The 12,476-nt window shown below is 38.8% G+C and overlaps 1 protein-coding gene across 1 annotated transcript; it reads right to left on the bottom strand.

Moving 5' to 3' along the window:
* Positions 1 to 278: 278 nt before the first annotated feature.
* Positions 279 to 10,381, bottom strand: LOC309595708 (fmr1 neighbor protein-like; the record flags this gene model as incomplete). The annotated part of the gene is made up of 5 exons (XM_082322966.1): positions 279 to 381; positions 3,580 to 3,676; positions 6,439 to 6,576; positions 8,152 to 8,265; positions 10,312 to 10,381. The coding sequence occupies 5 exons, from the start codon at positions 10,379 to 10,381 to the stop codon at positions 279 to 281; spliced, it is 522 nt and encodes a 173-aa protein (XP_082179092.1).
* Between the last annotated feature and the right edge of the window lie 2,095 nt (positions 10,382 to 12,476).

Raw genomic sequence — 12,476 nt, 5'->3', positions numbered from 1 at the left:
GCTTGCTCTGCTGTCATTTAGCATCCTAGGACAGCAATCAAATTCTTGCAGACTCTCATTACTTCTCCCACAACAGAAACTGAAGGTGATCCCTGATAAACAGTGCCTTTTGACAAAGTCTACTGACTGGGAAGCAACAGGCATTTAGTACTGCATATGTTTAGTATTCTATACAGAACTGATATAAGATAACAATCCTAAACTGAAAGTACAAAAGAATACTCCAAGGTTAGTTTACCTTTTTTTTTTTTGTTCTCATGGTCCTTAGAGTCTTCAAGTCAATCCTGTAAAAGGCCATAAACATCTTCACTACGTGCTCTTTTCTTCTGCACAATTTGCTTTATTTCCTTGTTTGCCCTTCGTAAAGGATTGATACATGGACTGCAACATATTAAAACAACAGCTGAAATTGGTTGACACCTGGACTTTAGCTGTGAAATCCTAGCTCCAGTGAAGGGGGGGGGGGGGGGAAGCAAAGCTACAGTTGATTTTAGGGGCCATCACAACATTTCATCACTAGAACACAAACAGATTAAGGCTAGGAAAAGCATTTCAATAAGGTTTTCTCATCTCTTACACTTTCTTCATGAATTTCAGCTCACCTTCTGATTCATATAATGCAACCATGACCAGAAATTTTCCCAGTAACTAGTCAACCAAATTCTATGGCCTGCTTCCCACATATGTACTTGGAATTCAGCAGGAAATGAAGACCTCCAGTTCTTACTCTATTTTAAAAATCTACGCAGTATTATTCAAATATAGCACTAGTTAAGTGCACCTGCATTTTCCTAACCTTTAGTGTCTTAACCTACCCATCATAGCACGTGGTTGTTAAGACTAACAAAACTGAGAGAAATAAGACAGGATAGCACAGTTATTGACATAGCAAAAGCATCAGAGAACACAGCTCAAGAAAAGAGATATTGTGTTGGTAGCACACAAGAGAACTGTCAATTACCAGGGAAGGGGTGCACGTCGATTCTGCTTCCTGCATGAAAAATACCATTGGAAGGAAGCAAACACACAGTTCATCAGTGGGGATGTGGAAGTAACAAAGCCTCACTGACTCAGGAAAGTACTGGTGCTGATCAAGCGTGGCAAGGGGAGGAGTAGTCAGCTCCCTCTATCCATTTTACAGGAATTCCATGCTTTTACACGTTCTTAGTCTGGCCATGTTATGGAATTACTTCTGCTGTCCTAGTCCTGGGCATCTCTTGAAAAACAGCCACCCCTAGCTAATTAACACAAGTGCCTGCAAAAGCTTTCCCGAGCTAGTTGCCCAGGTTTGGTCTCCCTCTCTCTCTCTCTTTTTTAAAAAAATATAAATACAGATTCCTATGGGAAACCTTGGAATTTGCTCTAGAAGGGGCACAGTGGAACTAATCAATTATCCCAAATTTCATCAGCAAAAGCCGTCTTATTTTTTGATAACTCCAGAGAACAATTTTTACTTTTGTGCACGTCCATTGCAGTAGTTTTAGCAATGTACGTAGGACCGTCTCAACAATGACCATACAACGTTGAAAACAAAAGAATTTCCATCCAGAGAGAAGGCTATTTAAGGAATGCTTTTCAAAGCCATATCCTCTGTCAACTGTCTCTAAAACTGGTAAAACTCAAAGTTACAATGTTATAGGATTCCTCGTTCCCTAGAACTCAAATATATGATGTTGGAAATTAAAACCATTTAGCATCTGGTTAATCACTGCATTAAAAAACAAAGCAAAACCCAAGTCATAGCAGAACAGCAATATTCCTAAGTTTCACTGGCTATGAAAAAACACAGAAATGATCATTTAGACATTAATGTGAATTCTCTCAAAACGAACACATATTAATTCATTTTCCAGAAAATTTATGATAATTCCATGTTAATTCTTTGCCTCCTGTTTTCAGAGTCACTGATGACTCAGTGCAGCTATCTGTATGCTGAACATCAGCTGTTGAGCACAGTGTAAGATGTAATGTGGAGATTTTCACAGCAGGTTTTGTCTAAATGTGGAACTCCATAGCAAATAGCCATCTGCTAAGCAGCCACATTAGTAAAGTCTATGTGTGTGTACGTGCATGTATATGATCCCACACAGACTACTAATATCTTAGTAAAGCAAAAGTTTAACACTTCGGGGGAAAAAAAAACTTCACAAAGACGACAATTCTGTCATATTAACCAAGCTATAGCATTAGCCATTCAATGTGAACTACAACCTTAGAAAAATAAAGCACAGTTATGTTAATACATTCCATCTTCGTTGAATGATTTTGACATTGTGGAGCTTACATTTTCCCATTATCATAAGAACATATACACATGCCAAAACTCTTCACAATATCAAATGCTAAACTGCTTGCATAGCACTCACAGGCTGTAATGTGCCCTATACATTAAAAAAAAAAAAAAAGCACTGCGCATTAGAAGCATTCGAGATAATTAATTTGCTTTTCTCCCAAGCACACTCCCAGCCCGTCTCTCTTACTCTATTCAGGCCTACTACTGTGTTCTTTCCTTCTGTGTCTTACTGCGTAACTCTACGTTTATCCCACACAGACACGTTTCTACTTGTTCTTCTTTACAAACTGCTTTTTCTCATTCATTTCTTCCCTGTTATCTTTCAGATAATTCACTCCTGCTGGCACATGCCATTTCCTGTGCAGCAGTCAGTTGTTTACCATGGGCAACATCACTCTTTTGTAGAAGTGCCTTCGAAGGCAGTGGTAAAAGAACCATTTTTGTCTCCGTTCTCCCTTTGATTTTTGAGAGCTAACGCAACTGGCAGGAAGTTTTCTCTCTTGTTTCTGTTTAAACTTATGTTGCAAAGTGAAATTAACTTTTCCTCCAAACTTTCCTTTTCTTTTTTACTGATGTTCTGGGTTTTCTTTGCACTCAGGACACTGTGTCCTAAAAACCTGTCTGCATTGAACAGGATGGGCTGCGTGCAGCGTTGCAGGCTGCCCGATAGCTTGATTTGCTCTTAAGTCTCATTTGCTCACAACTGGCAGTTGTTAGTGTTACCTTCTTGCCAAAGAGGAGAAGAATGGCAATCAAGTGGCTTTAACATATATGGATATATTAGCCTTTGGTGGGGAGCAGGGGCAGAAAGTGGGGGAAGATAACAGAGTCAATGGAGCAGAAGCTGGGCCTTCCATACCTCAGCATATTGGCCCAGGAGAGGATCTCTGCTTCCTGCAGAGCTGAACTCAAGTTCAGGCACAACTGCTCAAGCTCCATTCAGGGCTTTATGTGCAGACTCATTTTCTAACCTACAGGCAGCGTGCCTTCATGTTTTACATGCACCTTCCCAAGCAAGGGAAGTAAGATTAAGTCTAAGTCCTTTATAACTGGGTCTTTAGAAAGAGTACTGGGGTATTAACAAACTTTTTTTCCTTAAGCCAAATTGACTGTTTTATGCAGCTTCAAAACAGAAGGACTCATTTTTTTATGTTTGCACATTAGTTTCTTGCCTTTTTTTCCAATCTTTTCTCCTCTCACTGACTTCAAACATGTCAGTTGTCCATATTTTCTATGTTTAGTAGCAGTACATCATAAATTTGGTCTGGTCATGCTCTAATGCTTACCTTCTCTGCAAACAGGCACAGCAACAGAATGGTAGACACCCGAAAATCAAAAATCCTCCTGCCACAACCACAAGCAGTCGAAATGTCAGTTGCATATCTGTAGAGTCAGCAGAAGTTTGCATTAGTTACGAATCATTCTGAGGTACATATTGGGATACAGATGACAGAGATCAGCCTCTAAGACAGACATGTATGTATCTCAGCCAGCAACGCAATGGAAAAAAGTAGGTGTTAGAAATGAGCTCAGATAAGAAAGATCAAGTCTCAAATTTGACCTGGGTTTGAATACTCCAAGTGCTCGGTTGGTTAGTTTCAGAAGCGACTGGGGTTTGAGTGAGCCCAGGGCATGGGGGGGGAGGTGTGTGTGTGAATCAAAGTCCTTTAGCAGCTTCTTTAAGAACAGAGGCAAACTCACACAAATGAATGCTGTTTATCTATTTCAGTTCATAACTTCTGCAGCATTTTCTTAAAGCCTCATTTTATTCCTAGTGAAATTCAACACAAACCTCCCAGATAAGAACCATCAAGTATGCAACCTGTGACCATCTTACAGAAATGCAAGTGCCATGAGTCTAATATCTGCTAAATGCTTCTATTTTGTCAACAGATTGCTACGAGGCAAACAGCATGTGCTCCCAGGGCAGTAAGTGTTTGTATTTTCTTTGGACATATGTTGTACATCCAGGAGCATTCAAGTAGCTAATTAATCTATGAACAAATAATTCTGTAAAATAGTCAGCCCTTGATATTTATGTCCAAACAATAAAAGCGTAACTGGAATGAGGAATCAAGCAGTCACAGCTGAATAAGCATATTTAATTTTAACATTTGCTTGAGTGTGTGTCCTAAAAATGAGCAGAAGAGCTATAATATTCACTGTACAGCTTTTCTTCTCACTATAGTGAAGTGTCTTTTATACATAATATAAAGGCCCAAGTGGGGAATGAATATTACTAAAACATTTTATTTCAGCAGTATGTCCCTACCTAATAAACAGATTCTGATGGCCTCACGTGGAATGGTGCTTTCTTCTATCAGAAGTTATCTAGCTTGTAGTAGTTACAGCTGCCCTAGCACTGGAATGTGGAGCTGCTCAACTACAGGAAAAATTTCAAGGTTTGATCCTGACCTCTGCTTGCTTCTGAGCAAGGACAAACAAGCAGAAAGTGAATTCATGTTAGCTTACAAGTATTCCCTGGAGGTATCTGCATTAAGTCAGCTCTTCCTGAAAATTGGATATCATCTCTGAAATCAATGGAGGTATGCTGAATTATATCAGGAAGACCTAAACCATTAAGTTCTAGATTATGGTTTCTTTTTACTAGTTTAACATCCATGTTTGGCAAGATTGCCTGTGTCTGAGAACTCTTCCTGCTTAATTGTTGGTGAAAAAAAGGGTACAATATAACAGGAATTGCTGTGTTAGAAAAAAACATGGTAATATTTGGCTCTGTTCCTATTTAAGTCTATGAGTCTCCAAACATCGCTCTAATATCTTGACATAGTTCTTGACAGAAAATGATGAGATATGTGTCTAGTGTCAGGGCATGAGGCAAAGGACACAAGATGCAAAATTCCACCTGAACATAAGAATTTTTGGTGGTTTTTCCTGTGAGGGTTCAAACAGCAAACACTGGAGGAGGCTGCCCAGAGAGGTTGTGGAGTCTCTGTCCTTGGACATATTCAAAACTTGACTGGACACAGCCCTGGGAAACCTGTTGTAGCTGACCCTGCTTGAGCAGGGAGGATTGGACTATACATTCTTGAGAGGTCCCTTCCAAACCCAATAATTCTATGTCTAATAAAAAGCCTCTAACTTTTTTGCATTTTTCCGGTTTTTTGAAGCAGCTTCTCTGTGCAAAGCAACAACTGTTTCTACCAAGCTGTACAAACAGGAAAAAAGTTATGACAAAAATTAAGATTTGATTCAACCCTTTCAGTAAAGCAGAGATTACCAAGAGTTATGTGCAAAGGTAGGATGTACAAAAAAAGTTTGCTGCATTCTTTCGTATGAGAGAGAAAATAATCATGCACACCAAGTCTACGCTCAAAAAAAAATAAAAAAGGTAAAATATTTTGTTAAGGTTAGAATTTGAGAACACACAACCAAAATTTCTGTGGTTCTAAGAGACTTCTGCACATCATGTAGACCAACCTTCTTCTTGAAGCAAGGCGACCACCAACATGAGGTCAAGTAAGTTGTGTCTTTGTCTAGCCAAGTCTTGAAAACCTCCAAGGGTGGTGACTCCACCACCTTTCTGATGACTTGTTCCAGAGTTGCACTACTTTCCTAACGAATATTTTTCCCCTAATGTCCGAGCTAAATTTCCCAAGCATCAATTAGTGGCAATTCCCACTTGTTATATTATCTGGTTCTAACAAGAAGAATTTGTGGCTCCCTCATCTTAGTAACTGCCCTTCTAAACAGGCTTCAGTAGCTATTAAATAACCAATCAGCCTCCCCTTCACCAGATTAAATACATCCAGTTCCTTCACCTTTTTTTCATAGCACTTTCACAGAGTCACTACTACTTTGGATTAAATCCCCCTTTTCACAAATAAAGCCTTCAGTCCATTCTTTGTACTAACATATATGACTATGTTTATTTGTATCACATCACTTGTTCTTTGCTTGTGCTGGGGTTGACAAGATATCCAGACAACTCTTTATCATTGAATTGTTTTTTGTATTTTTACATATATATATATATATATATGCAGAAATAAATGCAAGCTTACACTTACTTTGAAGAGAGTGGTGACCTGAAAAACTGAAGGAAGAAACAGAAATGAAAATCGCATTGTCTGAGCAGAAGCAGCATTTGGCTATGAGGCAGTCATCTACAGAACTATACTTACTGTCTTTAAATGGCACGTAACATTTCAGTTCATGGCTGGTTTGGGAAGGACAACATTTATTTTCCAAGCATTCAGTTGTGTTAAGGCCCTCTCCTACATGACAAGGAGTTAATGTTTGTTCGCCTTTGTGACTGCATGCTTAAAAATAAAAAAAAAAAAAAGAAATAATATATAAGATCTCTATTCTAGGAGCAATGCTCAAGTAGAAGGAAGTTATCATTTTGGTGTCCCTAGGATGTTTTGATAGGGTAAGTCTGCCAGAAAACAGTATCATTGACTTTCATGTATATTCTTTCCTCAAAACTAATCAATCTTTATATTAAGATTAACAGAAAAGCTAAAATCATGTCATACAAAATCTTAAGTAATTTGCTTTGTTTTGGTAAGATTTACAAAAGCAAATCTAAACACCATTGTGCCACTGTTTTGTACTTAGGTTTGTAAAGTAAGTGGGAAAGACAAGCTAAATTTTCTGTCCAGACTTTCTAATTCAAAAAAGAAAACAGAATTTTTTTTTTTTTTTTTTTTTGAAGGGACCGGCAAAGAATATATTGCAACCAACCATCTCTCTGTTTGGCACCAATTGCATTTTTCTACAAGCAGATGAAAATCAGCTGATAGGAACAAAACCCCAAGATATCCAATCCAGTTATTGAAAAAAATATATAAGCAATTAAAAAAAATTGCTATTTAATAACAGATTTAATGATAATCATGAGATCCTCTATGGGAAGGGCTTAAATGTGTAAGATAGTTATAAATAGTACAGGTCTCTATATATTTAATTCCTGTGACACTTGGTATCGCATCCCTTACGTGACACATTCACGGCAGCTGCAAAGCATCCTTTGGTTCCAGCAACACTCCCAAGACTGGCTGCATTGTCCATCCTGTGTTTACCAGAGACATTACTGGCAGCCAAATTCAGTTTATTAAATGGGGGATCAGGCACTTCAGGAGACCTCTGTGTTTACCTAGGGCTAGGTGGTAGTAATAGCTGTGGAGATACACCGATATTAAGGTAATGCAGAAACATACTAAGTGAAAACTGCTATTTCTGTTTCTCCTTTCTTTGTCTGTGATACAATTATGGAACCAGGCTTGCGATTTTTGTATATGCCAAGCCCTTTCTGTATTCATAGATATTATCTTTCTTATTGATATTAGCAAATTAGCATTGCTATTTCCTTCTCAATAATTTTATGAAATAAGGTAATTCTTCTCATTTAACTTCAGCAGTCCAAAAGGTGAGTGGTTCAGTCTAAGCTAATGGCCCCGGAGCCTTCCCTGGCCAGCAGAAGTGGGAGACGCACTACTGTGGGGCAAAATCCTTCTCTCACTTAGGATGTGCCAAATTGCTCCTTTCTTCCTAAGCATACATGGGAAGACTAGAAAACTAGTTCAGACAGACACAACAAAGCTAGGCAAGGTGGATCCTGTGCCGAACTGCCCAGCGTTTCTAGCACAATCACATCACTGGCAATGAAGGGTTTTGTAGGAGGGTAGTAACGCGGCGGAGGAAATTTCTGATTGTTCCAAAGGGGCATTTAACAATATCGTTTCGAAGAGACCTAGTAAGTATTACAGTATCAGGCTGAGGGTTTCAAATACACTAAATGCTGACAGGTAGGGGTGGGAGGGTGGACTGGAGTGAGGCAGAAGAAGGGGAAAGGGAGGAGAGAAACAATGCTGCAGTGACGAAGTGACACTTACTCACTGGCCTGAAGAAGCTTACGAGATGTTCATACGCCTCTCTCAGTTTCACGTTCAGTTTGCTGGGTGCCGCTTCACTTTTTTCTAAAGTATGCTGAGTTGGCTGTGCAAAACCTGAAAGCTCATAATGATTGGCTCATTACCATCAAAATATCCATAATTCATTAAATGTAATGACATTTTCATACTGATTATCTTTCATTATGAAGGCATTTATAGTCATTGTGAATTGTGACTACTGATGGCTAGCAAGGTTAAGCATAGATGTCTGTGTTGTATTCACTTATATTCAAATTGCTTCATGAACCACAATGAGTAAAGAACTAAAGCTGTGAAATTTAAATTAAAGAGTCCATTCAGGTGGAAATTGTCAAGATAAAAAGCCCTACTGTTCACCTATAAGGTGCAGATTACATGAAAACCCTGTATCTATAGATGTATTTCTCTGACGTACGCAAGCAGAACTTTTGGCCTTTGTTTTAGATAAAGTTCAGACCCCAACTGAAACACAGAAACATGGTGAAAGGCAGCTTTATCAGATACAACCAAACATGCATCTATCTCAACATCTTGTTTTAGACAGTGACCTACAGCAGTTGTGTAGAAAAGAGCAAAACATCCCTGAATATAGAGGTTATAGAGGTACTGGAGTATTTTCCCAAACCCTACTGATTGCTGGCTCTGGGACTTCTCGATCAGCTTTCACGTACACTACTCTGAAAAATGTGGCATCAGTAAACCTTCCTGCCTCACTACATCAAAAGATTAAACCAAAAGTGCAAATCACAGTGGGACTCCACTGGCAATCGACCACTCCACAAGGGGGGGGGGGGGGGGGGAGAAGAAAACCAGTATTGCTACTTGCTTGCCTTTTTTCTCTCCATATGAGAAACTTACACCATCACAACTTCAATAGCTTTCAGTGATGGAGTTTATTGAAAGCCATTTCAAGGTTTTATAGTTTATTGTGAACAGAAGGGAGATCACGGCCTAGCCAAAAACTAAGGTATTGAACAACTTCAGTCTTTCGGATGATTCTTCAGCTAGCAGCACCAGGAGCATAAATTCTCTATTTGTCCTGGGGCACAACTTGCCTCTTCTGTGCCATACAAAACTCCCTTGGGAAAAAGAAGAACCCAAGTAGGAAGAATTGAACATATGTCAAAATAGAGAATCTGAAACTAGCATATAACAGAAATGTGACCAGCAAAGTTCACACCAATGGCCATGGCATGGTGCCCCTCCCCAACAGTAACCAAGGCAGAAGAACAGAAAATTTTAAAGATTTTGTAATAATTTCACAGGAATTTCATGAGATGAGGTATCTGACAATCAGTTTGGTAAGAATGATCTGAAAATACAACCATGGTTGTCTTATACATTACTCTCTCATATGAGAGTTTAAAAAGACACAAGCCATATACATAGGCTTAATGGGCGCTACCGATATAAGCTGCATTACATACTTATAAATCACATTTATATCTACGTTAGAGCTCGTACACACACACTCTGGAAAAATGTGGGTTTGAGACAGAACAACTTCCTCATCTAGATTTTGCAGAAGCATTTTACAATGACACTTGCAGCAATCGACAGCCTTTCACCAAGACCTGAAAAGGCAGTCTCTGAAGTCTGGTTTCTCAATGCATAAAGGATCAAATGCAAGCTTAATGTGTGGGCTGATCCTTTACACACGTCAGATGACCAACTTCAACTTCTGTGCGAGTGCAAGTTATCAGCCAAAAATCTTTGCGAACTCTTTTGAGCCACCTGCTGCAGTAAGCAAATACATCAAATCTCAACAGATAAAACACCTTTAACTGTATGCTGGAAAAAAACAGTTAAAGTGGGGAAAAAATAGAAGAATCTATAATCAAAGGTAAAATAAAAGCAAGATAGACTGCCACGGATGAAAAAAGCAGCATGTGTTTCTCATACAGATGCACAAAGAGGGAAATGGGAACTATAGTTGGGGAAAAAAACCATATTTTGCTGTATTTAAGTATTAAGACTCATCAATCCCATCTGGAGTAATTAACAGTTTGTAATATTTTTCAGTATTTTTCCATCATTACCAAGACAACAAAATTGTAAACTTCTTGCTAGTACAAATACTTGCTGCTTCTATGAAAATGCTCTTCTCCTTGCAATACTCACTTGAATTGATGCTATAAAGCAGTATCAGTACCACGTAGTTCCACACTAGATGGGTGCCAATTAGCAGCATTACTACAATAAAACCAACAGTAATAACAGGTATGTAGTTATGCATTAAAAATTTATTGATCTTAACTTCATATTTATGGATTAGAACAAACACAATAGCAGACTGCTTGCTGCACAGAGCAGGACTGCTTTTTTTTGCAATAAGAAGGCCAAACCCAGTAAAAATTCTTTTTGCAGTAAGTGATTTTGAAGAAATTATTCATTTAAAGATGTTAAAGGGAGGCATCCTGTTAACAGACACGAGCCAAAAATCATCTCTCTGAAGTGCCCCAGAGCTGGACACTTGACACCTTAAAAAGGTCACTTTTAGCTAAAAATTTTAATCCAGGTTTAATGAACAGGGATCAGGACCGAAGAACTCAAAATTATTGGAAGCTTACAATTGAATTCTAGTATAGCTCATTGAATTCTTCAGTCTTTTCAAAATCAGAGGGTATGAGATGCTTTGGATAAAAACATTTAAAAGGTTGTTCAAAATGTATTATGAATAAAAATACTTTTAGAAATCCCCAAGTCATTTATAGTAATTTAACAGCAGGTTTAAGCTGGGTTTTTTACCTCCAACCAACCCCTGAAGATTGCTTTGCCAGATGCTATATTTCACTTTGCCTGCTGCTCCTGTTGTTACCTAAAAAGGTCTTTTTCAATTATTATCACATATATTTAGTTGTTAAGGCAGCTTAAACCTAGAGATTTTGTTAGTATTGGTAAGGGAGGAGAACCCCATTTTCTGAAGTGCTATACAGGGAAAAGAAAGATTGCATTTTACACAGGTATTGGCCTTTGAAAGGTCTGTTCTCTCTGCACTCCTGCTGCTAAATGAGGAAAGCTTTCCTGCCGTTAGAACGTACCTGTTCTGTAGAGTAATATACAAACACATTCTGCCCCACGGAGAAACTTTGCTTTGGTAGTTACATGTGAAATTATTTCTTAAGAGGACAGGAATCATGTTTTCCAAGATACCTGTTAAAATCTAATGCCATCCAGGACAAATTGGGAAGAGGAAAACACTTCCTGGGAGAAGGAAAATAAAGGAGAGAAAGAGACAATTCCAGTTTTCCCCATTACATACTGCTGCTGCTGTCTTCTCCGCTACTGTCGGCAGAGGAAGGCTACAGCTGTCCGGAGTACAGCAACTACGGACTCGGTACGCACGACGACGTGGAATCAAAGCCGATCACAATGGGCTGCCTGTTACTGTGATGCAGCTCACAATGAACAGTACAGATGTGATCAACGCATCAACAGAGGGGCCAGGAAAAAGCTGCACATGCAGTCTGAAGAAAATCAGCTCCCCCAAAGACTGTTACAAAGCCTCTTAGCCTCCTAATTCCCTAAGTTAAAACCAAGTTTATGCTATTACCCATCACACTTCAGTGTGCAACACAGAAACACCACCTAATTGTGCAGGCCAGGTAATCTCAGGACATCAAAATACACTCCTCTCAAAACAGACCAAGTTTGGTCAGAGCTTCCCAATAATCCATTAAATGTGAATTAATTAGGTAACAGGATCATCCTGTAGGTTCACCAACTACCTGCACATTTGAAGCAAAAGCACAGTCTGACACAAATCTTTCTTAGACATTTCCATTCCTTTTATTAAGGAAAGGCTCTTTGAATAGACTAGGAACAGTGTTTTAAAAAATAGAGAACCCTAAGTAAACGCAGATGCCCCCAAATCAGCAGTTCCCCAAACAGCTGAGCTGCCTAAAGCAGTTCGTTATGTTTTAGGGAAAAAACGTATGCTACAACAGCCATCTGAACAGATAAGTGATCTCGAAGAAAGTTATATATTCACACGAAAATGTTGTGGGGTTTTATTCATTTCAGTTAATTGAGTAATAAGTTTAAAGGGTGACTCTTTTTAACCTAATTTGTATGCAGTATTGGCTTGCTAATATAAGCAACAACATACAGTATCTTCAATTTCATTGCTTTATTCTATACACAGACCAGGCACAGCCACTCTCAATAGCGCCAATGAGGAGATACTTAGAAATGCCCAATACACAACAAACACTCTTCATTTTCTGAAGCATGGTTTCACATGCAATTCAGATTTTCCACGTTGATCTCTCTCATGGAACACTGCA

This window comes from Platalea leucorodia (assembly GCF_965183815.1).
Source record: "Platalea leucorodia genome assembly, chromosome: 10".
NCBI lineage: Eukaryota > Metazoa > Chordata > Aves > Pelecaniformes > Threskiornithidae > Platalea > Platalea leucorodia.
Note: the sequence above shows the minus strand (reverse complement) of the source record. Positions and strands in the feature narration are given on the sequence as shown.